The sequence below is a fragment of the Tursiops truncatus genome, chromosome 6 (assembly GCF_011762595.2).
Source record: "Tursiops truncatus isolate mTurTru1 chromosome 6, mTurTru1.mat.Y, whole genome shotgun sequence".
Taxonomy (NCBI): domain Eukaryota; kingdom Metazoa; phylum Chordata; class Mammalia; order Artiodactyla; family Delphinidae; genus Tursiops; species Tursiops truncatus.
Window position 1 is genome coordinate 72,015,199 of NC_047039.1, and position 26,410 is coordinate 72,041,608.

Below are 26,410 nucleotides of genomic sequence, written 5' to 3' on the forward strand. Positions count from 1 at the left end.
ATATTTTCTTTTCTTTTTTTTTTTTTAAGCAATAGGGAAGCTACTAACACGCCCTGAAAATCCTGCAGACTATGGAATCACAAGTACGTGCTTTCCTGTCTTAAATAGGGTGGTCTTATTACTGTGGAGTCCTCCGTCTTTATGTTTACGAAACAACAGGGGAGATAAACTCTGAGGAACGTATAATACCCAGCTTGGCTAGGCAGCTTTCTCTTCCTGCAAAATTGCCCTTTGGGGTGTGAGCCATCCTAAAATAGCAATAAGATTTATAACAGAAACACAACCTGCAAAGAAATGATATCCAGGTATTCAGAATTATTTATAAATCGGCATTAGTGGCCACTGCTTTTTCAAATATGGTATATGTTCATCAAATTAAAAAGTTCGAGCGGTAACATACATCATTACAGTAATTGTTTAAAAGGTAACGCAAAACTTAAAGTGTGCTCAAATCCACCACATATGAAGCTCTGGTGGAAGAAAACATGGTCTTCCTTTAAGCGTTGGCTGTCACTGTCTTAGGTGTTTGTAAAATATACATAAAGTTCCAGAACCACACAGCTTTTGAATTACATATATTTATCTTGATCGAAAGACTTCAACGTAAAGTACTTTGAATTTAACAGTTTAATACATGTGGCCATTTCTTCTCCAAAAAAAATTTGTCTTCTTAAATAAAAATAACAGTGAAATAAAGCATTAACTAAAAAGTCTTGTAAGTGCAGGGAGAAGACAGGAAGTCTAATTACTGGCCAGATCTATGCGGAGAAGGCTGGTTTCAGCAAAGTGGCTCTCTGAAAAACACCTTCTCACGTTGCCTTCTAGCTGCCTCCCATCTGACAAGTTTCTCAGATTCCTGTATTTTTGAATTAGTAGTCGTCTTCAACAGCTTTGCCTTCTTTTTTTGCTTGAATCTATTCCTTTCATTTCAGCATCTCCTCCGACATCCACTGACTCCCTTATGAGAAGAATCTGAGAAAGTTTTCTTCATGCTGCATTTCTTCAAAATCTGTACTAGAATTGCTCACCTTAAGTGCCCAACAATTATTCTGCAGAGACCTTGACCAGGCCTAGCACTGAAATTTCCCCAGAAGCCAGGTGATATCACATAGCCCAAAGCCCCCAGCCACTAAACACAGGTTGGTCTTTCCTGCATGGCCAATCCCCACCCTAAAACTACAGACTATGACTGGTCCCACCTTGCGTTATTTTGTTAGCATAAATTCTAAGGTGGTCAGAGGAGCATAGAACATTCCTACCACTTGGTGAATTCCAAGAATTTAGAAGTTAGCTAGGGAGAAAGGCTAGACCTCTCTTTGGAGCAGGCCAAATCCCTTGCTACACACAAAGAAATAATCAATCTACCAAATTCTCATTCAGGTAGATGGGATATGTTTAAGAATGCATTAAATTTCCTTAATTTCAAATTTCTCAAATTCAATCAAACTCTTGATGAGCATATAATACATTTCTATCCACTGTCTTGTTAAATGCAATTTTAAGAGATTGACTTGTTGGACAAAGTAGTAGTACTGTCTTTGTTCTTCAAGTGTTCTCCATCATGGTCCAAAGAAAAACTAAGGATACTAATGAGTAAGGAAGCCTGGCCTTACTTTTCATCTGGACACTATTTAGTTACCCCTCTTCTACCTACACTTCTTTCTTCTCCAATTTTTCTACTTAAAACTACATTAGAAATGTGACTTTTGTTCACCCCTGTCCTATTTCTTCCTGACACATTCAGTACATTTTTGTTTACTGAATATAAGAAATTAGTGACTGAGAGAATGATTAAATGGATGTGAATGAGTTAGCTGATTAATTAATTAAAACATCAACTAAAGATGCTATATAAGAAGGTTCTTTTATTGGCTTTAGGATTCAAAAAGGACTGTAGTAAATTGAGTTACTTGCTGCAATTTTCACCCTTCCTTGTATCTATGCCCTCTGCCTGTAATGTTGCGGCACTCCCCATGAGTAGCAGAATGGACTTCCCTGACCCTTGACTTTGGTCTGGGTAATTTGGTTTGCTTTAGCCAATGGCATGTTACCAGAAGAGAATCAGAGGCTTAAAATGAAATGTGCTTGCCTGTGTTGACCTGATGAACAGACTGTCAGGTATTTCTCCAGCAATGATGGGTTTATTTGGGATCAGCAGAGAACTGCAATTCAAGGTCTGGAAACATGGTGGGCCACATGCAAGTTCCTGCACAGCAAAGGAAGGAGAACAATTTTATAGAGAGGAAAAGAAGTTGGGGGGGCTTGGTAAACAAAGAGTTTGTGGCTTTTCATTGGCTGAGTCCTTGCCAGGAAAGAAAAGGAGACTTTCTTCTTCCTCTTTGACTTTGCTATTGTCACAGGGTGTGAGAACTCCCCTTCTGGTTTCCCAACTCTATTTAATTGAGGCTTCTCATTATTTTTTTTTACATTTTCCCCTTTTGATCAAGATCACTGATCAAGAATCAGGTTTTCTAATTTCAGCAGCTTTTTGTCCCTCAACGTCAGGAAGGACTTTTCCTGGGTGTAATGTCTCACGTCAGAGGGAAACTGTACAGATTGGAAACCTAGTAAGGTCACATTCAAGTAACAAGGAGTGGCAGGAGGGGGAAATCTCCAGCACTTTTTATCTACAGTCCATATGTTATGAAGATCATAGATATTGGAGTTCATTTGAAGATGTCATCATCAAAGGTTTGGCAACAACTTCCAACAGGTCTAGTCCAGATATCTTGGGAAAGTCGTCGCATCAGATGTCATCTGCTTCAATTCTGGGAAATCTTTACTTTCAGGGCCCCAGATGATGTGCAGGTCAAATCAGGGTTCAGTGCTTTCTTTATGTGTGTCCAGTGAATCCAAGAGTCTGTTCCTTGGAGTGTGGCGGCACAAGAGTTGGTTAGCAGTATGTAATAGGGGCCTTTCCAGCAAGGTTAAAGAGAGTTCTTCTGCAGGTATCTTTTCCAAGAGATGAAATCTCCAGTTTGCAAGGTATGATGCTTAAGGTCTTCATCTCCCATGGCCATACTGTGAAAAGATTGCTCTACTAAAGCATGTTTACTTTTAATAGAAGCAGTTAGGCCTTTGCAATATTGGTGTATCTCTCCTTTTATTGGCTGAGGGTCAAAATAACTAGAAGCCAAGTTCATTGGGCATCCTGTGACTATCTCAAATGGTGAGAGTTTATGAATTCCAAAAGGAGTGGATATGAGATTTAGAAGTACCAATGGCAATGCTTGTGGCCAAGGTATTTGGAGGGCCTCTACAAATTTTTCCTACTGAGTCTTAATAATGTCATTAGTGTGTTTTACTAAACCAGAGAGTTGAGGGTGGTAAGCACAGTGAAAGTGTTGTAAAACTGGCCAAACAGTACAGACTTATCTAAGTACCTGATCAATAAAATAGGTTCCTCAATCACAACGAACTTCAAGAGGAGTTCCAGGCAGGGAAAATGCTGTCCAAAGGATTTAGCCACAGAAAAGGCAGTAGCCTGTCTACAAGGGAAAGCTTCAGTCCAGAGTGAAAACATACAGACCATGACTAAAACATATTTACATCCATTAGACAGAGGACGTTTATGTAATCCATTTGCCAGACCTCAAGTTGTCCATCAGGCAGTTTAAAATGTCAGGAAACAGTATGAAGAGCCTTCCCTGGGTTGTAGTTTGGACAAGTGGGAGAAATGAGGTAAATACTCTTTGTTGCCTTGTTAATGTTTCCCCACCAGTACTGATTCATGAAGGCTATCATTTTGTCATAGACTGAAGGGTTTTTTTTGTTTGTTTGTTTTTTGCGGTACGCGGCCCTCTCACTGTTGTGGCCTCTCCCGTTGCGGAGCACAGGCTCCGGACGCGCAGGCTCAGCGGCCATGGCTCACGGGCCCAGCCGCTCCGCGGCATGTGGGATCTTCCCGGACAGGGGCACGAACCCGTGTCCCCTTCATCGGCAGGCGGACTCTCAACCACTGCGCCACCAGGGAAGCCCTAGACTGAAGGTTTAATGCATGTACAGTGGTGGGGAGTGGGAATTTCACAGTCTCCAGTAGGACTGGCTTGTTATATGGTCCAAACTAGAGCTTTCTCTTTTTAATCAAACCAACAACTACTGAATTTCCAAAATTTTTTTCTTTTTTGAGGCCAACTGTTGGGCCTCTCTAGCCATTTTTTCTAAATTATCACTTGAGGAAATGATATTATAAAATATCACTTGGCTGCTCTTTGACCCTTTAAGGGCATCATTCCTTGCGAAAGTATCAACAGGATGGTTTCCCCTAGCTTGTAGTTTTGACTTCCAGAGTCAAGCTACAAGCCCCAGAATCTTAATAGCTAAAGTGACAGGTAAAAGTATTGTATCCACTGATTCCTGAACACAGGGGCCATTTAAAATTTTATTTCTACCTTGCTTCTACAACATTCCAAAACCATGCGTTATTCTGAAAGCATATCTCCTATCAGTATAAATATTGGCAGTTTTGTCCTCAGCTAAAGTACCAGCCTGTGTAAGAGCATATAATTCAGCCTGCTGGGGTGAAGTAGCCATAGGTAAAGAGGCTGCTTCAACAACATCAAAAGGAGTTGTAATAACATACCCAGCACAATATTTACTATTGTCACCTTGTTAAATAAGACCATCCGTGAACAAGATGTCAGTGTTATCCAATAGAATGTCCTGTAGATCATTATAAGGAATCAGGAGGCGGTCCGTCAGCCTTAGCCAGCGGTGGGGTATTTCATCAGCGATGGAAGGAAGAAAAGTAGCCGGGTTAAGGTTATTATAATATAAAAGAGCTATGTGAGGAGCAGTTAACAAAAAGACTTCATAGGAAGTGTCTGGCTGAGAAATGGTGAATGTGATGAGAATTCAGGAGAGCTTCTACTTCATGAGGAGCAAAAATGGTTAAAGGGGATTCCACAACAATTTTCTCGGTGGCCTTAACAAGAAGGGTAGTGGCTGTCATGGGTCTAAGGCAAGAGGGGTCTCCCTATGCCACAGGGTCCAGCTGCTGGCTATAATACTCTATGGGTCACAGGTGGTCCTCGTGTTTTAAATGATTACTCCAAGGGTATTACTCCAAGGGTATTCCCTTCCTTTTCATATACAAAAATTGTATAGGTCATTAAACCTTTTGATCCTCTTAAAAATATTTTTATCTGTTAAATTTTAAACTGTTTTAAAATTAAAAACATACTAAATTGAATAAAAAGCATTTTCTCTTCTAACATAAGTCTCTAACAAAAAAGGAAAAACAAATGAAGATTAGGAGATAAAACAAAATCGGAAGATAACTAAACTATATACAAATTAAAAGTTGTTTTCAAACACACAAAATTCACAAGAATAATACCTATGCCTTTCATCTTATTTTTCCAAACTTGATTTTTACCACACTTCCCCAGGAATTCTGATGGATTCATTTTGGTCAACAATAGCCATGATCCTCCCGTTTTCAGTCCTAAGTCTCAGCTGCCAGGTGTGAATCACTGCCCTAGTTGGAAAGCTTCTCCAGGGGCTCCCTCTTCTCCCCACAGGGGCTTCTATGCAGAAGATGGTACTTGTGAACGTTGTAGCCCTTCCTGCAGAACATGTGAAGGGAATGCCTCCAACTGCCACTCGTGTGAAAGAGGCCTCGTCCTTGGCCACGGGGCGTGCCGGGAAACCTGCCCCGAGAGGCACGTGGCCGTGGAGGGGGTGTGCAAGCACTGTCCAGAGATGTGTCAGGACTGCATCCATGAGAAAATATGCAAAGGTACCTGGGAGCCCCACAGGGGAGAGTGTGGGGACCCACTATCTGAGGGTGGGTTGTCCAAGGAGAAATGGAGGAGCCAGTCTCCCTACCTTTACTGAAATTGACCTCCATGGGTGTCGTTGAGGAGACTGAGGGTGACATAAAGCCTTTCCATGATGGAGTCTGCAAATTAAGACAGACAAGAGCCCCTTTTTTGCACGATTTCTCCCACACATGTACTGGGCAGTTAGGGTGTGGTACGCACCATCCCAGGTGTTAGAGATACAGAAAAGAACCCAAAGTCTCTGCCTCTTTGAACACAAAATCTCATAGGAGAGACTGATATTAATAAAATAGAGGTGGCTGGAGAATTTCAACTGTTATAAAAGATACAAAAGAAAATTTCAGGCCACTATAAGACTCTGAGAGTAGCACTCTGGCTAGGATTTTTTTTTCCCTGAAATTATCTCCTAAGAAAGGCTAATTTCCTCTCCAGGACAAGACAGACTCATTTAACTGGCTCTGTCCAATCCAAAGGACTCTCTTGGTGTAACCTAAGAGTTTTCTGGAATTCCTCCCCAAATAAGAGGATAGGCACAAATAAAATAAATATACAATGCATTCTTCATACTGATTAACCATGTATATTTCATTGGTTTACCCTATCAGTGAATGAAAAATTAACTGATCCACGAATTCCTAAACTGCATTTTGTATTAAATAGAGCCTGAGGTGCTCAATACAATTTTAAAAATCTGGTAATACTTTCTGGGTTTTCGAACAACACGTCCAGCATCTCCATGACTCATCTGCCGTAGCACTACAAGTTTTTGCAATTGAAGGGGCAGATCATTTCAGGATGTGAACCCAGCACCATCTAATTGGGCCACCATAAGTGGTCTCCTCTCCCTAGGCAGGGCTTGTGAGACAAGGAGGACAGGCCCTGGGAAGGTGGGAGTGGGGCAAATGTACACTGGGGTCAAATGAGTCAAAGAGATGGGCGATGGGCTAGCCCACTGCAGAATGAATAAATTCCTTTCTGCTGCTCCCCTGGGGGTAACTTGCTGCTTCCCTCTGCCCACAGAATGCATGCCTGAGTCCTTCCTGTACAAGGATACGTGCCACCAGTCCTGTCCCAGGCACTTCTACGCAGATGCGCAGCACTGTGTTCCCTGCCATGAAAACTGTCTGGAGTGCAGTGGCCCCTCAATGGATGACTGTGACCTCTGTGCTGAGGCGTCCTTGTTTCTCTACGATGGGCAGTGTTTGGAGGAGTGTCCAGAAGGAACTTACTTTGAAAAAGAGTCTAAGGTTTGCAAAGGTAAAGACTTCCGGGTAAAATGGCCGAGCACCACATCCCAGGGAACCTACTTGGGATGATGTGTTTCTTCTAAGTAGGTTCTGGGGTTTGCGCAGTTCCATCCCAGTCCCAGAGCTGTGGTGTCAGCTCTTTCCCTCCTCCTTAAGGAAGCATATTTTGAACCTGCTCCAGTTTATGATTTATTTTAAATGAATCATTCCTTAGCTTTGATGATGTAACTTATTAGCAATGAATCACGTTGACCCTCCTCACAACGGTAGCTGATCAAAAAGGATTCTCATGTGAAGATTTACAACAGAGATGATGGGCCTTTAAAAGTCACCCAAAATGGAAATTTTTTCTTAAAATTTTAATCCATTATAGGTTTATAGCAGCATAATGAAAGCTGTACCATAGAGGGTTTTCTCCAAGCCTCTCGTCTCCCTAAAGCCACCCTCGTCTTCATCACCTGCAGCCTCTCCTGCCCGGGGTCTCCTATTCCATGTCCCATTTGGCATTTCAATCCCTACACGTTCAAGAAAGGATCTGCTATTATTTATGCTTCCTTATGTTTTAAGTGGGCGTGAGTTCTTTGCTTCTTATCCGTTGTCAGGGAAAAGAAAAATTAATTAAATATAAATTGCCCATCACTAGAGGAATTCTCAAGCAAGTGAGAGAAGCATTCTTAGGGAAAGGACTTTCCTTTTCTTTTTTTTTGCAGTACGTGGGCCTCTCACTGCTGTGGCCTCTCCCATTGCGGAGCACAGGCTCTGGACACGCAGGCCCAGCGGCCATGGCTCATGGGCCCAGCCGCTCCGCGGCATGTGGGATCCTCCCGAACCGGGACACAAACCCGTGTCCCCTGCATTGGCAGGCGGACTCTCAACCACTGCGCCACCAGGGAAGCCCAGGACTTTCCTTTTCCCCCCCAGTTTTATTGAGATATAATTGACATATAGCATTGTATAAGTTTAGAACGTACACTGTGACGATTTAATATATGTATGTATTTTGAAATGATGACCACAGTAAGGTCAGTTGACACTGACCTTAGTTACCTCTTTTTTTTCCTTCTTCTTTGGTAAGAACATTTAAGCTCTGTTCCCTCAGCAACTTTCAAGTATACAATACAATATTGTCAACTACAATCACAGGATTCACTCCAACAAGGCAGCCAGTGGTAGTTTAGCCCCTTATGTTGCCACCAAGCAAACATGAGACAGATACCCAGAGGCAGCCCCCTAACCACAGTGAGAGCTTGAGCATGAACTCACGTGGCAGGAGAAACCTTGGGCCACCCACATCCTAGAACGTACTCAGGGAAATGTTTTTGGTCAAACATGAAGATGCAGTGCGCTCCTACAGCCTTTCTGCTCTAGCCTTACAATCTGCGTATAACTTTTTGTGTCTTATGTAAAGCACTACTTACTGTCAATGTCCCACTTGACTGTGTGAAAGAACGTGGACTTAAAGATGGGCGGCTGTGCCTGTGTAGCGGAGGGGGCGGGAGTGAACGTGTGAGGAGGTTGCAAACCTGTGGGTCAGTTTCCATGAGAAGTTTAAAGCCTCAGCCAAAGGCCTGCAGGGCCATCTTGCCTGTACTAGGGCAGGAACCGAGGATCGACTTTTGGCCTTTCTCAGGTGTTCCATAGTAAAAGTAATCTGCCATATAGAGAACGGTTTAATTTTCTCACTGAGAAAGGCCTCTGGTCCTCATCCCTGGTTGCCCATGAGAACCACCCAGGGAGCTTTAAAAAATACAGATGCCCGGGCTTCCCTGGTGGTGCAGTGGTTGAGAGTCCGACTGCCAATGCAGGGGACACGGGTTCGTGCCCCGGTCTGGGAGGATCCCACGTGCTGCGGAGCGGCTGGGCCCGTGAGCCATGGCCGCTGAGCCTGCGCGTCCGGAGCCTGTGCTCCACAACGGGAGAGGCCACAACAGTGAGAGGCCTGTGTACAGCAAAAAAAAAAAACAAAACACAGATGCCCGAGCTCAGGCCAGCTCAGCTGTTGGGAACTAACCTGAGGTCTCTCCCTGCAATGCTGTTTCTCCTTCCATCAGTCCCAAGGGAGGCGGAGGGAGGCTGGTACTGGAAGAAACAGGGCAACAAGCTGACTTGCCAGAGAAGAAACAAAGGACCTGACCTGAAAATTAAGATTTGGGTTGGTGTAGAGAAGCTTCTAGAACCAAGCCATGTCCAAGCAGGTTCTCCTCTAAGAAACACAAAGAATGGGATCCATTCTGATCACCCTGAATTTCTCCCTACGAGATAACATAGACAGGTCTAAGAACACCTCACCCTTCCCAAGGCGCTGGGGCAGAAATGGCCAAGAGCTCTTGTTAAGGTCCTGGGTTCATCTCCTCTCCCTGCCCTTTCCCAGCCTCGTGACTTAGCACCTCCAGCCTCAATGTCCTGATCTAGATACACTGAGAAGATAACAATCACAAGAAGAATACCATGCATCTATTCATCCAGGCAGTGCTTACTGGGGGCCTACTATGTGCTGGGCGCTCTTCCAGGCCTAGGGCACAGCAGGGAACAATACAGACAGAATCCTGCCCTCATGGAGCTGACATTCAATCGGGGAAAACAGACTCTAAAGAAGCCAGTCAAAAGGAAAAATAAGGCAGGAAAGGGGGGCAGGAAGTTGGGCAGGAGGGAGTTGAAATTGGAGAGAAGGCGGCCTGGAAGAGATCATTGAAAAAGGGAGGGAAAGAAACTACTCACACAGGGAACAAACTACTCACATAGAGGATTCCCGGCAGAGGGAACGGCAACTGCTAACCCCCCGAGGTGGGAGTGACTTGTTCTCATTTCCTTTGTCTAACAAATATTTACTGAGTGCCAATGTTATATGCCAGGCCCTCTCATAGGCACTGTGCATTCCTAAATGCCTATAAAAAAGGTCTTTTGTATCAAGAGGTACTTACAACACGTATTAACAGCTGTTACGTTAGTAATAAGCTCAAATTACTGGGCGGTCAGTGGAGAACCACAGCAGAGGAATTACAGTGGTGAGAAGCCCACAGACTAGTGCGTGGCTGTGCTGCGACAGGGTTGCTTCTTCTTAGCACGTTGCAGTTTGGGTAACTAAGGGGGCTCTTACCACTATCTCTGAGGTGGCTATTGCAGGAAGGGGCTCTCTGGGGATCCCAGGGAAAGTGAAGCAGCCATGTTTTCCTCATCTTGTAACAAGAATGCTCCAGCCTAGAGCCCATCTCCTGGCCACACCCTTGGCCCAGAGCCTAGAAATCTCCGAGGAAGGAAGGTGAGCACACTTTCCAGGGGAACCGATTCCCTCAAGGGGCACCCTGACCCTCTCTCACTCTCCGTCTGCTGTCTGCACCCCACCCGCAGACTGCCACAAGTCCTGCCGGACCTGCTCCTCCTCGGGGACCTGCACCACGTGTCAAGAAGGCCTGAGGGTGAACAACCACGGGGGCTGCGTGCCTCACACTGAATGCGCCACCATGGAGTACTGGGATGAGGCGGCCCTGGCCTGCAAGGCCTGTCATGCCAAGTGCTTCCACTGCACGGGACCCTCGGAGGACCAGTGTCACACCTGCCTGCGGGACAGCCTTCTTCTCAGTGAGTTACCTTTCCTCTGAGGACGGGTTTGTCTTTCCCTCCATCTGGGAAACGACCGTGCACAATGCGTGGCACCCAGTAGAAACTGGCGTCTTTCTTTTTAACTTTTCACTTTGTGTTTGGAAAATTTTCAAGCCTACAGGATAGACGCAAGAGGAAAATCAGTACAAAGAGCCCCGCACACGTGCCCTTTACCCATTTGCCCCGTTGGCCTTATCGTTTGCTTGTTCTCACTCTCTCGCTCTCGACGTACACGCATACGTAATTCGCAATATATATTTTTTAACCACTTGAGGATATGTTACATACATCATGGCCTCTTTCCCACCAATACTTTAACACAAGCATACCTTGGAAATATTGTGGGTTCGGTTCCAGACCACGACAATGAAATGAATATGGCAATAAAGCAAGACACACAAACTTTTTGGTTTCCCAGTGGATATAAACATTATGTTTACATTATACTGTAGCCTGTTAAGTGTGCAATGGCATTATGTCAAAGAAAAAAATCAATGTACATACCTTAATTAAAAAATACATTTTTGCTAAAAAACGCTAACCGTCATCTCACGACGCAAGGTTGCCACAGACCTTCACTTCGTTAAAAAACTCAGTATCTGTGAAGCACGATAAAACAAGGTCTGCCTGTATGTATTTCCTAGGAATAGGGATGCTCTCTTATGTAACCACGGTACAGTTGTCAAGTCTAGTAACTTTAACATTAATACAATCCTTTAATGAACCGTCCATATTAGAATTTTGTGAATTCCCTTTTAGATCAGGGCCCAGTCTAGAGTCAGGTATTGCATTTAGTTGCCATGTCTCTCTAGACTCCTTTAATCTGAACATTTCCGCAGACTTTGTCTTTTATGATATTGACATTCGAGAAGAACACGGTCCCTGTCCCTCCACTGGGGTTTGTGTGAAGGTTTCCATGATTAGATGGAGATCGTGCATCCTCAGTCGGGATACTTCATATGTGATGCCGTGTCCTTTGGAGGCGCCCAGTGGTCACCTGCCTCTCGCAGGTGACATTAACTTTGGTCCTCTCTTCAGGGTGCTGTCCAATTTCTCCACTGCAGAGTTCCTATTTTCCCTTGTGATTAATGAGCAGTCTGTGGAGAGATGCTTTCTGAACAGGCAGGTATTCAGCTTTTCAGGAAAATTTCCCCTTGATTTAGCTCCCATTGATGAATAAATCTTGAACAAAATGTGGGACAATCTGAGGTTGTCCAGCAGATCAGATGTGAAGGTTATTGCCAGTGTGAAGCAGCACCCTCAGGTTTCCAGAGATACCACGATTAGGCATAACAGGGGTATGGGAGAAAGAAGATGAAACAGAACTCAGCTGAAAGAAGGAAGAGTGAAGGGGTGTAGGAGAGAGAGAAGAGACGAATATGTGAAGACCTGGAGAGTGTTAGCATTCATCTCTCCAACCCGGCAGAGTAGACCTGAGAAGCAAGACACTCAAAGAGAAATGTGTGGCAACTCTTTCCTCTTCTTGTTGAGGTACCATCAGCAAGGGCACCAATTCCCTGCAGAGACACGGGGACCACTATCCTCAATACCATTCCTGGTTGCCTCCCGGTAGAAAACACCTGAGGATACCTATCCATCTGTCTTAGCTCCTCTTCCACAAATCTCAATGAACCTTCTTCCCAGCAGTTGCGGCTTCATGAGACCATTCCAGATCTCCTGTATCACCTCAACCCCCAGGACCTTCTTTTCTAATTATCTCCAATATAGAGTGTTACGAGTGATCATCTCAGGTGCCTTCATACAGACAGGAATACATCTTATCACTACAAGGTGGTCTTCCCTTTAACTAGGGATAGGAATTAGACTAGAACTGAGACTTCGGTGCTGGTGGTCCCCCAGGGGCTGGATGCAGGTTGTGCTAGGACCTGGTCTTCTCATATTCTCCCATCCCGCCCCTCACCACCACCCCACCAGGGTCAGGCTACTTATAAACTAGATAATTCCTCTGGAGGCTGTGGTAGTTTGAATAATGCTCTCCCTAAAAATGTCCACAACCTAATCCCCAGACCCCATGATTATGTTACCTTACATGACCAAAAAAAAAAAAAAAAAAGAAATTGCAGATGTGATTAAATTAATTGTGTTGATTTGGGAGGATTGTCCTGGATTATTGCAAGGTCCTTGTAAGAGGGAGGCAGGATAACCAGAGTTAGTGGTTGAAGTCTATGTGACATCAGAACAGAGAGAAGATACTCCAGCTTTGAAAATAGACAAGGAGCTGCAAGCCAAGGCAAGTGGGTGACCTCTAGAAGCTGGACAAGGCAAAGAAACAGATTCTCCCCCCAGAGCTTCTAGAAGCTTCTCCCTAGCCCTGGAGACCCATGTTAGACTTCTGATCTATAGAATTATAAGATTTATTAAGTTGTATTGTTTTAAGCCACTATGTGGTAATTTGTTACAACAATAGGAAACTAATGAAGAGGTGTTTCACATTCAGGGGATTCAGGCTTCCCCCTAGTTAGCTAGATACATCAGCTGGACAATAAACCACTGTCAACATCCATCTTTAACAGAACAGCCACTGGAAGACCTGGCACTGAACCAGGAGCTGGAAAAGCAGAGATGATGACATGGCCCCTGCGCTCGAGCAGCTCAGAGGGTCTCCCAGCACAGAGCTGGCTGGGTCCACAGCACTTACAGAGCTCTCGTATTATTTAGTTTGGGTTTTTTTTTTTTTCCTTTTCCCCCAGTGCCTGTGCTAATGCTGACTGAAGTTATGGAGACAAACCTTCTTCTGGTCTAGAGCTGACCAGTGGCTCACATTAATAAGGCAGGAGAGTCTGGCTTCTGGTCTATGAGGTTAAGCAGATTTGGGGCAGAGTTGCCTCTAAGACTGTATGTGAAACTGCGAAGCCAGCAAATCTCATGTTTTAACTTTATCGTGAATCCACCCTCACCGTCCACCCTAAATGCTGTTAAAGAAGTTGAAAGGGCAAGAATCAGTGACTCCACTGGGGTGGGTGGAGGAAGGAATGGGGTTATGTGTGGCTGAACTCCCCTGCAACTCATCTTGCTGTATAGAGCAGAGGATTCACGGTTAGAGTCTAATTTTTTAAATTCTGGGCAAAACAGAGTCTCACAGTCCATAGAACTTTCTGTCCTGATGGAAATATTCTATATCTGTGCTTGTACAACTGAGGGACTGAAGTTTTCATTTTATTTCATTTTAATTCACTTAAATGTCACTAGTCACACTGTGTGGACAGCACAGCAAAACTGAGGGTAAAATCTTATATTTTAGGCTAGAAATAGTTGAGACTGTAGGAACTTGTCATTGCATTGGCCCTGTACTTACTGTTTTCTTCAGTGGAGCCTTGACTCTTGCTACCCTAGCCCCTGCCTTGAATGTTCTCCCCATCCTGCTAGACCCTGTACATTCTCTTCCTCACTTTAACAGACGGTGGTTTCTGTCCTGCCCAACAGAGCCCATCCACTCTGACCTCTGTTTTTTCTCAACTCCTAATGTCCTTATGGTTGATTCTATTTCTTGGACATTCGTCTTAGCTCCTGGGATGCCCATCAGCCCACAGGGACACTGTCTCCTTCCTCCTGCATCCCCCCACCCGCCATGGTGTACGGTGGGGAGCATATAGAAGTTTGGAAGACATGTGTCGTACTTGATACCAAGACAGATTCTTTTCATCCCTTGGCAGACACGACCTGCGTGCAGGACTGCCCCGAGGGCTACTATGCTGATGAGGACAGCCACCGGTGTGCCCCCTGCCACAGCTCTTGTAGGACATGTGAAGGGAGACTCAGCATGCAATGCCTGTCCTGCCAGCCAGGGTGGTTCCAGCTGGGAAAGGAGTGCCTGCCCCAGTGCAGAGAAGGGTAAGGTGCTCCACACACTTTCCCCTCACTTAATCCCATAACCACTCCAGATATCACTATGAGCAAACCCATTTCGCAGATGAGGAAGTTAAGTCTCAGAACACTTAAATAACCAGACTGAAGTCTCACTGCTAGTAAGAAACAAAGATGAGAGTCCAATCCCACTGTAATGGTCTCCAGAGGATTTCGGCAAGTTCACAGTAACGGAAGAGTAAACAGGAAAGGCAGAGGGACCCAATGAGATAACACAGAGTCAGATTGTCAAGTCAGACCCACATCACTAATTCAAAGGATACAAGCAATTACAAGGCAGAGGTGATTCTTCTGTTAGAGAAGTCCAAACCCATGAATGTAGATTCTTTCCCTTTTGCATTACGATTTGTTCGGACCAGATTTAATATAAGAGGTCTAAGCACTGCATGTGGTGCATTGATTTTACAAAGGGAACAATTTCACTTAAATATTTCCATTTATACCCCACTAATTCTCCAACCTGCTATGCCCCCGCACATCCACAAATTACGGGTTTAGTTACCATAAACAACCCAGAAACACAGATGTATCCTTCTAAAAGCATTTCACAGATAAGAGCCCTCCATCACGTGTTTTTCTGCAAGGAAAAACTGAGTGTGTTTATCAGAAGGTCTGGTTACCAGCACATTTGGAAGAGGATTTGACTGGGTCATCTTTTCCCCCCCAGGCATTCCCAGTAAAGAGGAAGACTGATTACAGGCCTATTGCTAACTCTTCTTTCCCAATCAGTAACTCAAAGCACTGAGAATTTCCAGACCCAAATTGAAGGGCTATAACTTTGGACTTTCCCCAAATGCTTTTGCTGAAATTAGCACATCTCTTGTCTGCAGTTCTATAGCAATTACTGCTTGTATCACTGCCTTGTGTTTTGATTCACCTCATTCATTCAACACATGCTTAATAAAGAGCACTTGTATGTACTGATATAAGATGAGCAATACAAAGACTTTGTAAGGGGCTTCCCTGGTGGCACAGTGGTTGAGAGTCCGCCTACCGATGCAGGGGACACGGGTTCGTGCCCCGGTCCGGGAAGATCCCACATGCCGCGGAGCGGCTGGGCCCGTGAGCCATGGCTGCTGAGCCTGCGCGTCCGGAGCCTGTGCTCCGCAACGGGAGAGGCCACGGCAGTGAGAGGCCCGCGTACCGCAAAAAAAAAAAAAAAAAAGACTTTGTAAGAGCTTATTCTTCTTATATATCTCTTTCCCTGAAAATTATAGGCTCCTGGAAGAGAAACGCATCTTATTTTTCACACAGGTTACAACAACACTCAGCACAGAGCCACACACATTAGCAGCCCTGAAAAAACACCAGTCATATAGATCAATAAAGAGAGGTTCCTGCCAGACAAGAGGGGGATGGGGCTACCTGGGTCAGCCCTTCATCTTCATCTTAATAAGTGCTTGAAAAATCTGGATCCCATCTTTCTCAAATCAAGTCATTAGATACTCCTGTGCACACACACACAAAATTTAAATAGACCATGAAATTAAGAAAGCAATTCCTCCATAATATGTGAAGTTACCCATTGGGAGGTGAGGCACAGGTTGCCGTAAATCCCTTAAAGGTGAGTAAATGGGGTATCAATGAGTTATAAGTGGTGATATTTTACTGAACTAGTTCCTTTTGTAAAATCAATGATCCACATGTATAAACTTCGTATGTTAAATCTCATCGCCTTGGGAAGGCAGGTGTGTAATCCTCTGCAGCCTGACCCCATGCACATCATTACTTTGGTTTTTAACCTCAGAGCAGGTTTTTAAGGCCCCAGTTATTGTTTGTACTTCTGCACAAGATCCTCTTCCAGGCTATGAGGCTCGGATGATTTCACAGTCACCTCATGCAAGAGTTATCAAGGTAAGCGGTGGCAGTGTGCTCTTCTTTTAATCAGAAACAGCCAATGGACAACTCTCCATCGTCTTCCTTTAGCATCACTCTTTAATAATTTTTAAAACCTATTTGGGGGCTTCCCTCGTGGCACAGTGGTTAAGAATCTGCCTGCCAATGCAGGAGAGACGGGCTCGAGCCGTGGTCTGGGAAGGTCCCACATGCCGAGGAGCAACTAAGCCCGTGTGCCACAACTACTGAGCCTGTGCTCTAGAGCCTGCAAGCCACAACTACTGAAACCCGCACACCTAGAGTCCATGCTCCACAACAAGAGAAGCCACCGCAATGAAAAGTCCATGCACTGCAAGGAAGAGTAGCCCTGGCTTGCAGCAACTAGAGAAAGCCCGCGCACAGCTACAAAGACCCAACACAGCCAAAAATAAATAAATAAATTTATTTTTTAAAAAAACCTATTCGGTATTGATAAGCTTTCTTCCCCAGGGTTCCTACTGTTGTTTTTCGTCTTAATAACAATCTGTAATAACAACATGAGTAACCAATGTTTATGCTGCTTTAAGTTTACAAAGTATCTCCACTCACAGTGTGTCTTTATATTATGATTTGATTCAACAGCAATCCTATGAGATTAATATCATTCCCTCCATTTTGCAGATGAGGAAACTGAGGTTCAGAGAGGTTAAGTGACTTGCCCAAGGTCACATGGCTACTAATACTTGGTGGACCCAGGACAAAAAATCAGATCTTCTGACTTCAATATTGTGTATTCCCTCTGTGGAAAATTGTGGATTTTCACTTTTTCCTACGGTTTTCTCTTTTGAGTCGTAGGTGATCTTTATCAACTATTCATTTCATGACTGATGTTTCCGTTGGATAGCGTCAGTGTGCCAACGTCCAGACAGGTTTATCTTTGGCAATGGTTCCTTTTCTCTCTTCAGTGTTACTTGAAAATCTTGTGTTTACCTTCAAATAATGCATTGCTTGTTATCGTGGCATTTAATGGATATGTTCAAATTGTGTTGCCCCACTTCATTAGCCCTTTGACCTCAAGCAAGTTGACTAAATTCTCTGAGCCTCAGTCTTTACATATGTAAAATACAGATAATATCTAAATCATAAGGTTTGCTGTGAGGATTAATCATAAAACTCATAATTATCAATAATATACATTAATGAGAGTGGACCTTGCATAATGTGTTCCACTTGATCTGTGCGGTTTGCACTGCACGGCTCCATTTATATGTGGATTTTTTTCACTAAATATGTACTACACAGTCTACAGTAGGTTGAATCTAAGGATGCAGAACCACAGATATGGAGGGCCAACTATCATTATTATAGTTTTTAAAAACAGTATTATATGCAAAAAAACTATATATTATTATATGCAAATTTTCGACTACATGGAAGGTTGAAGCCCCTAACCCCTGAGCTGTTCAAGGATCAACTGTATTTATAATGGTCCTGGCACTGTTCTAACAAGCTTCTCAGTAATAACTTATTTAATTTTAGCTACTAATATTAGCCCCATATTACAGACCTGAGACACAGAGATGTTGTGTGACTTGCCTGAGGTCACACAGCACATGAGGGTTGACTCCATGCACTCCTGTTCCAAAGGGCACACTCCTAACTGCCATGTCCTAATGTCTCATTTTTAGACTCAATGAGGTGAAATAATGTTTATGATGTCTCCAGTGTACTGTCAGGCATATAGGAGAAACTTAACAAATGGTAATTATTGTTATTATATTTAACCTCTGAAAATCTTTTCAAAAGAGGTCACATCTATGTAAAGTCAGTATCACTCATGTCACCTCCTATTTCAAGATTTTTTTTAACTGAGAAATTAGAAAAACCACTCAGGAGTACACTTAAAATACCTCCCATTCCCATTCAATATGACTTAACACCTGAATTTTTTTTATATATAAATTTACTTATTTATCTGTTTTTATTTTTGGCTGTGTTGGGTCTTCATTGCTGCACCTGGGCTTTCTCTATTTGCGGCGAGGGGTGCTACCCTTCCTTGCGGTGCACGGGCTTCTCATTGTCATGGCTTCTCTTGTTGCAGAGCACGGGCTCTAGAGTGCAGGCTCAGTAGTTGTGGCGCACAGGCCCAGCTGCTCCGCGGTATGTGGGATCCTCCCGGGCCAGAGCTCAAACCCGTGTCCCCTGCATTGGCAGGTGGATTCTTAACCACTGCGCCACCAGGGAAGCCCCAACACCTGAATTTTAAAGTGGCAGAGCATATAGGTATATAAAAGGCAGGGGTAGTGAACAATTATTGTGGCACTACTACGTGTCATCTATGCTAGGTCCTTTCATATGTGTCATCTAACTTAATCCCCACAAATAGCAGAGGAGGGATTGTAATGTCCAATTTACAGATAAGAAACTGAGACTCATTAGATGTATTGGTATAATTAGTAATGAATCTAATAAGTAAAGAGTCTGAAGGTACGCAGCTTGTAACCATGATTTTTTCCACCACACCCAACTTTGGAGCAAAGCTTAATATTGAGTCTCTGCTTCCCTCCTTGGTTCAGGTATTACGCAGAAAACTCCACGGGGCGTTGCGAGAGCTGCAGCAGGAGCTGCAAGGCCTGCAGTGGCCCGCGGCCCACAGACTGCCTGTCCTGCGATCCATTCTTCTTTCTGCTCCACTCCAAGGGACAGTGTCATCGTACCTGCCCAGAGCATTACTACGCAGAGCAAAGCACACAGACCTGTGAGAGATGCCACCCAACTTGCGACAAATGCAAAGGTGAGGGCCATCTATCATTTCGCATGTGTGAATGGAAAAATGCGAAGTGTTTGCTCCTGCTTTGTCCCTCTCTCCTTTCATCACCTTTGGAGGGTCTTCTTGCTTGCCAACCTCATAGCCAGTCCTCTCCAGCATCAGCACCCTTTGTTCTCTTTCAGCTCCTGCACATCTGCCCTCTAACCCTAATTGATCCTGCACCACACTGCTGCCTCTTCAGATCCTTCCCATCCTTCAGGGCCCACATACAGGCATCGTCCCCTACGGCAAGTGTTTTCCACCTACTGTCTTCTTTCTCTACCTGTTGAACTTGGAATATGCCAAGCAAAATTTATTTTCATTATTTCAACAACTACTTAAGATTTTGGCCTAAAACTGTCCCAAGCTCCATTCTTATTTTCCAGAGACTTACTTGTCTGTCCCAGAGATTCTTAAAATCAACATGTCCCAGAGTAAACACAATCTGAGTTTCCTCTGATATTCACTCTTTCTGTTAATAGACCCACTGTCCAACCAGTTGCCCAAATCTGATACCTTGAAGTTATCTTCCCTTTGCCTCCTGTCCAATGCACAAAGGTAAACTTCAAGGTCTGTTGTTTCTCTCTTCTAAACGTTTCTCTGCTCAGATCTCTTTCTCCATTCTCACTATTCTCATTCTTCATTCTCAGCATCGCTTAGCTGACTTTCTGAAATAGCACGTCACCCCAACTCTGGTCTTGCTACCCCACTCCCAGGTCATCGTGTACAGTAATGCCACAGCAATCTTTCTAAAATTCAAATTTGCTCATTTTTCTCCATAGCTTGACATAGAATGGTAATTATGGTGAATTCCTCTCACCATTTAAGAAAGAAATACCTCCTACAATGTTTTTATTCTTAAAACTTATTAGATTAATATTGATACCTGGTACGGTACATTCCTGTTATCCTTTTCAAAATTGTCTTGGCTATTCCTAGCTCTTTTTCCAAGTAAATTTTATTATTTTCCAAGTAAATTTTATCACATTTCATTTTAAAAAATCCCTTGGATATTAATTGACATTGCATTAAAACTCATCTTTACGATCCTGAATCACCACATTTATGAACATGGTATATCTCTCCAATCTATGCATTCATTTTTTTTCCTTGATAAACTTTCAATAAATGTTTTCTGTTTTTGAAAAGTGATTAAATTCTTTCCCTGGTCAGCTTATGGTCTCAACTCTCCTTCCATGTACTTCAGAACCTAGAACTACCCAGAACCACTCAGCAGCCACCAAACAGGTGATACTCTCTCATGCCTACATGACTATTGTCCATGCATTTCCTCTTCCTGGAGAACAACAGTGTGTTAACTCTCAACTTAAAGACCCAGTTTGAATATCATCTTCTCTGTGAAGCTTTTCTTAGTCTTCCCAGAAGTCTTCTTCCTTCTTCTTGATTCTATAATACAGTTTTATCATAGCTATTTTTATTCAATACATTACATTTTAATTAAACGTCCAGCTCTCTTGCTGATGAGACCCTCAAGGCAAGAATTGGACCACATTCATTTTGTCAATAAAGACTTTAAAAAATGGTCCACACCAAAAAAATCTTAAAAAAAAATAAAAAAATAAAAATTCAGTCCACCTATTATTTTAGTTTTTTAACTTAAATGACTTATTTTTAAGATTTCTAATGGTTTGTTTTTCATATCCATCTATTTTTGTTTCATATCTTCCTGTTTGTGCTTCAGGTTTTTTTTGAGAGGATATTTTTGTCTTCATTTACTTTTTAAGCATCTTAAATATGCTAATTTTTAAATCATTTATTTATTTATTTATGGCTGTGTTGGGTCTTTGTTTGTGCATGGGCTTTCTCTTGTTGCGGCGAGCGGGGGCCACTCTTCATCACGGTGTGCGGGCCTCTCACTGTCGTGGCCTCTCTTGTTGCGGAGCACAAGCTCCAGATGCGCAGGCTCAGTAGTTGTGGCTCACGGGCCTAGTTGTTCCACGAAATATGCTAATTTTTAAGTTTGTCAAACTTTTCTATGAAATTAATATTATCTGAAGTAAGTTAATGCTTGATTGTGTTTACCTTCTCTTTTAACATTCTTTTTTCTACATGCTTTGAAATTTTGGTCTTGAGCTCATTTTGAATGGAAGACTTTGCTTTTGGTTTTCACTCCCTTTCTCTCTCCCTTCATCCTTATTCCTCACAGTCTGCTACTTTTTCAGCTCATGCTACCCCATGTCCCACCCTGAAACTCAGTATAGAAACATGATGTTCCAATATTCCTGGAGGTGATACTGATGTCACTGCAGATCTCATCAGCAATCCAGCTGGCAGCCCAGGAGAGTTCCTGGTCAAGAGGTGATGTCTATGAGGGCAGAGAGTCCCACCCTGACTCCTGTTTTAAGCTCTAAACCTGGATTTTGGTGCAGGTCTTATATGAAACACTTTTAGTTCCTATTATGGTAGAAAAGTTGAACTCACAGCCACGATTGCCTACATTTAGGCCCAGAGCCAAGCACGTGGGTGGCTTGAATCTGATTGCTATTTTGCATTTATATTCCCTTTCTGGTCCAGAGAGATTCCATCTTACTTTTGAGCCGACCTATCTCTTTTTTTGGTTCTCTCTGTTTATATTTATTCTCTCATTTCAGTGTGTTTGGAATAAAGGGGTTATGTCAGAACCTGAATTCATATGATTTTTTTATGTATACAGGAAATCTCTGTACCTCTCTCTCTCCCTCTCTCTCTCTCTGTTTTGTTGCAAACCAAAAAAAAATCCAAAAATAAATAAAGTCTTAAAAAAAAAATAAAGCTCATCAATACAGTCTCCCTGAGATTGTATTCCAGGGATGATTGGGCATATCTGGGTGAATCTTAAAGCCATTCTGAGTGTTTGTGCCTCCTCCTCCTGTATTTGACTTGAATTCCAAATATTCCTGGTTAATGATTTCTATCTTTGTTGTTCATTTCTTCTGTCATCCTTTCTTCACCTACCACACATGTCCTTTGCTGGTTAGTGAATCTTTGTGCTGCCTTCTGATTTTGCAATATATAGATTACAAAATTTGGGGACAGGTTTTCTCCTGGGTTATAAACTAGGTAAAAAAATAAAGGATGAGTTCCTTCCTTCTTAAAATATTAGCTGTCATACTAAGAAATGAGGATGCATGAAGGATACAGGGAAACTTTCCCAACCTAAATAAGTAATTTACCAACTAGATTGTATTTCCTTCACATTTGACTGCCCAATAATATTAGGGTGTTAAAAAATACTTTAAAAAAATACTTAAAAGAACTAAGGGGGCTTCCCTGGTGGCGCAGTGGTTGAGAGTCCGCCTGCCGATGCAGGGGACGCAGGTTCCTGCCCCGGTCCGGGAAGATCCCACATGCCGCGGAGCGGCTGGGCCCGTGAGCCATGGCCACTGAGCCTGCGCGTCCGGAGCCTGTGCTCCGCAACCGGAGAGGCCACAACAGTGAGAGGCCCGCGTACCGCAAAAAAAAAAAAAAAAAAAAAAGAACTAAGGGGGTTGGGGGAGGGCAGCATACTAATGACCAACATGTATCTTTTATGCAGCTGGTTCCTTCATAATTAGCTCATTCCTTGCCTTCACACATTTAACTTTTTATTTATCGTCCACACAAAATTGCTTTAAATAAAAATCCAGGCTGGTTAACCAAAGCCTCCTAACTCTCCCGAGCTGCCTCTCTCTTCCGGTGTGGAATGACACCATGGACAGACCCCAGGGGTGGCTCTGCATGGCTGAATTCATCCCGTGGGGGTCATTCTAAGGGAGAGCAGATGGTGAGCTGTTCCAAATTTTATGGAAAAGCCAAAGCTGTCTTTATAGGTGCCAAGTTTCCTGCAGATCCTTGGAAGCAATGATAAATGTAAGATGTTAAACTTGAAAAAAAAAATAGAAAACATTCTGGAAATTAGCCAACTACCTTTTGCAAAAGACACAGAGTACCCTAAGTATGCAGATTTTGCAATACATCAATGTAGGCGATGTAAATGGAGTCCTGATTTGTCACCCAGAGGTGGCTTGTAGTGCCTCTGGGGATTGCCCAGGATCTAGGCCGAATTGCTGCTGGCCTTCTGGAAGATGTAACCAAACTTAAGACACAAATTTTGTGACCTAACCTTTTTACCCTTTCATTTCTCTCTTTTAATTTTTCCTACCTTTAATTTCTCTTCATAAAGAAAAAAAAATCCCACACTTCTATGTTTTAAAATCGGAGTAAGACATTTAAGCTGTATTTCAGAAAACTGCAGGGAGAAAAGGAAAGAAGTAGGGGAAGATTGATTCTTTCTTCAGAGACCAAAATTGTGTCCCAGAACATGTAGGAAATTCTGTATGAAGTTGGACGTAAGATAAAAATAGAATGGCTTTGAATTGATACCACTATAGGCAGCCCCCAATCTAAGAGGAAGTTGGGTAATAAAGGTTTATTATCTGAGCTGTTGTTCAGAACTCAGAATTCATTCTTCCACAGAAACATTATAAATGATTGAGCTCACAGATCAGACAAGAAAAGTGGATTTAAATCCAGAGTGAATGTAAGAACAGGACTCACGGTTCTAGTTCAACTTCAACTAACCACACTTTACAATATTTTTCTGATGAAAAGGCCTATATATCAAGTTCCAACTCACAATATCAGGCACATTCCATGCCCCCTCTATTTCCCTGCTCCTGCCTCTCTGTCTAATTCAATGAACTAGAGCTCAGGTCTCCTGTCCCCAAACTCTCTCCAGAAGTTTTCCCTTGATATCTGCATAGAAAGAAATACTTGGGTCAGTCATTCTTGGGGTCTCTGAATTAGGAGAGAAGGATATTACCTCCACAGGAAACAGTCTGTCTGTTCACACCTCCTCTACTTGGTTCACGTATGAAGGCAGATAGTATGATCAAAGAGCACTGCACCGTCAGTCAACAAACCTGAATTTGACTCTTGAGTCAACCATTCCCTATGAAACCTTGAATGAGTGACTTCACATGTCTGGGCATTTGTTTACATTTATTTAAAAATTAAATAAATAGGATGTCAAATTTCTGAGAAGAGAGTTTACAGCTTTCAAGAGAATTTCAAAGAAATCTATCATGACAATCCCCAAAATTAAGAACTACTGGACAGGGCTTCCCTGGTGGCACAGTGGTTAAGAATCCGCCTGCCAATGCAGGGGACACGGGTTCGAGCCCTGCTCCAGGAAGATCCTACATGCCACGGAGCAACTAAGCCCGTGTACCACAACTACTGAGCTTGCACTCTATAGCCCGCAAGCCACAACTACTGAACCTGTGTGCCACAACTACTGAAGCCCGTGCACCTAGAGCCCATGCTCTGCAACAAGAGAAGCCACCGCAATGAGGAGCCCGCGCACCACAACAAAGAGTAGCCCCCGCTCGCCGCAACTAGAAAAAGCCTGCACGCAGCAGCGAAGACCCAATGCAGCCAATAAATAAATAAATAAATAAATAAATAATAACTACTGGACAAAATGATCTGGTAAATTCTTTTAGCCCTAGCATTTTAAATTCCAAGTCTGGTGTTGTTTCTCAACTAGTTAACTGCCCATTCATGATTTACTCATCGAGTTTTGGGACCCTCCAAATCATCCTCATCCTCTCTACTAGTTAAACAATAAGCAGAGTGATAAATAAAGCTTTTACAAACTTTCTACATGATTTCTCATTCTCTGAAAATCTTTCCTTTTGCTGTAATAAAAGATCTGTCATCTCCAAACCCTTATTTCCAAATTGAGAGTTTACATTGATTAGACTAATTGGATAATTTCTAGATCTTTACTTGGTATCTCATAGACTTTTTTTTTTTCCATTTCCTCAATCAATTCACTCTTCTCCTTCAATTTACTTGACATGTTTCTTGCTCCTAAGTGTTTTGGATCCAAGACAGAGATTGAAATGTAAGGTCAGTTTCATAACTTAGAATCATTTTTTCCTTTCAGGAAAAGGAGCATTGACTTGCTTATCCTGTGTGTGGAGTTACCACCTGGTGGGAGGAATCTGCGCCTCTGACTGTCTCGTGGGAGAGTACAGAGTGGGAGAGGTACAGAGCTGGGCGTGGGGTGTCTTCCACCATTTCTACAGAGGGACATGAGCTAGTTTCTGCATGTCATTTTGGGCAAAGTCAAAAAAGTCATAAAATCCCTACACTCACTATAGTTCAGGTTTAATATTTTAAAATCTACCATTGCACTGTGGGATAATGGTGCTACCCACCTGTAGCCTTAATGTCAATCAAAAGAACTGAGAAGAACTGAGATAAATAATGGGGAAGTTATTTAATGAGGACTGCAATATATTGCTCATGACCTTAGAAGTTTCAGGTCTACATAGGAATATTTTGTCAGAAATAAGATATATCTTCTCTCCTCCCCCTCTGCTGGCTAACCTGAAATGTCTGAATAATGTCAGAACTACATAACCAATGTTGGTCTTTCATCTCCTTCACCCCTTCGAATATATTGAGAGAGGTATATTTTGTTTCCTGGCCTAGAAACCATGGATTTTCTGAGTCCACTAACTTCTTGATTGTGTTTCCAAACTTTAGAAATTAAGTAGATCTCTCCATGGTAAAACTCACAAGTCCCAGCATATTCACATATGCTATTCTCTTTAAATTCTGACAAGAGCCCTCATTACACTTTGGAGAAACTGAGAATCCAAGAGGTTAAATACGGTAATTTGATAAAGATCATGCGAATAGTAAGGAACAAAGTTGGGGTTAAACACAAGGGTTCTGACTCCTAACCCAGGATTTGATGAGATCTCAGCTGAGAAAGCACCTTATCAGCACCTGAAACTTGCCAAGGTGCTCAACAACGGCAATTTCCATTCCTTCTTTTTCTATTGTACCAGCCTTCCAAAGTGCAGAAGTGAAATAGGAAGGTATCTTCCCTCATCTACGTTTTCAGCACCAGTGAAATGGAGCAACTTGTTGGGAGGGAAGCCACCTTCTCACCTTCAACAATCTTCCCACTGAGATTTCACTGCTTTAGCTAACAGTCACAATTTATATTATTCTGGGGCAGAGACACGAGAACCTAATAATCACAGAGGCAGAGCAGGTCATGTAAATGAGTGAAGAGTGTTGGGTCAAAGAAAACCCCAGTGCAAACTTGACCATAGGTGGCAAGGGCTGGGTATTGTATCAAATAGGAGAGCACACAAAGGGGGCCACCGCCACTCAGCTCTGTCTGTGATGTGGGAGTGGTGAATTCAATGTTGATAAATCTTCCAGTTTTTAAAGAGATACTCAGCACTGATTTACATGTGAAATATCCCAAT

The 26,410-nt window shown here is 43.0% G+C and overlaps 1 protein-coding gene across 1 annotated transcript in view; it reads left to right on the forward strand.

Annotated features, from left to right (window-relative positions):
- Nucleotides 1–26,410, forward strand: part of PCSK5 (proprotein convertase subtilisin/kexin type 5) — a 445,837-nt gene that overhangs the window by 414,700 nt on the left and 4,727 nt on the right. The window contains 6 exon segments of the mRNA XM_033858183.2: nt 5,523–5,740; nt 6,804–7,040; nt 10,379–10,609; nt 14,305–14,482; nt 18,907–19,124; nt 25,069–25,169. Coding sequence (XP_033714074.1) covers nt 5,523–5,740; nt 6,804–7,040; nt 10,379–10,609; nt 14,305–14,482; nt 18,907–19,124; nt 25,069–25,169 — 1,183 coding nt within the window.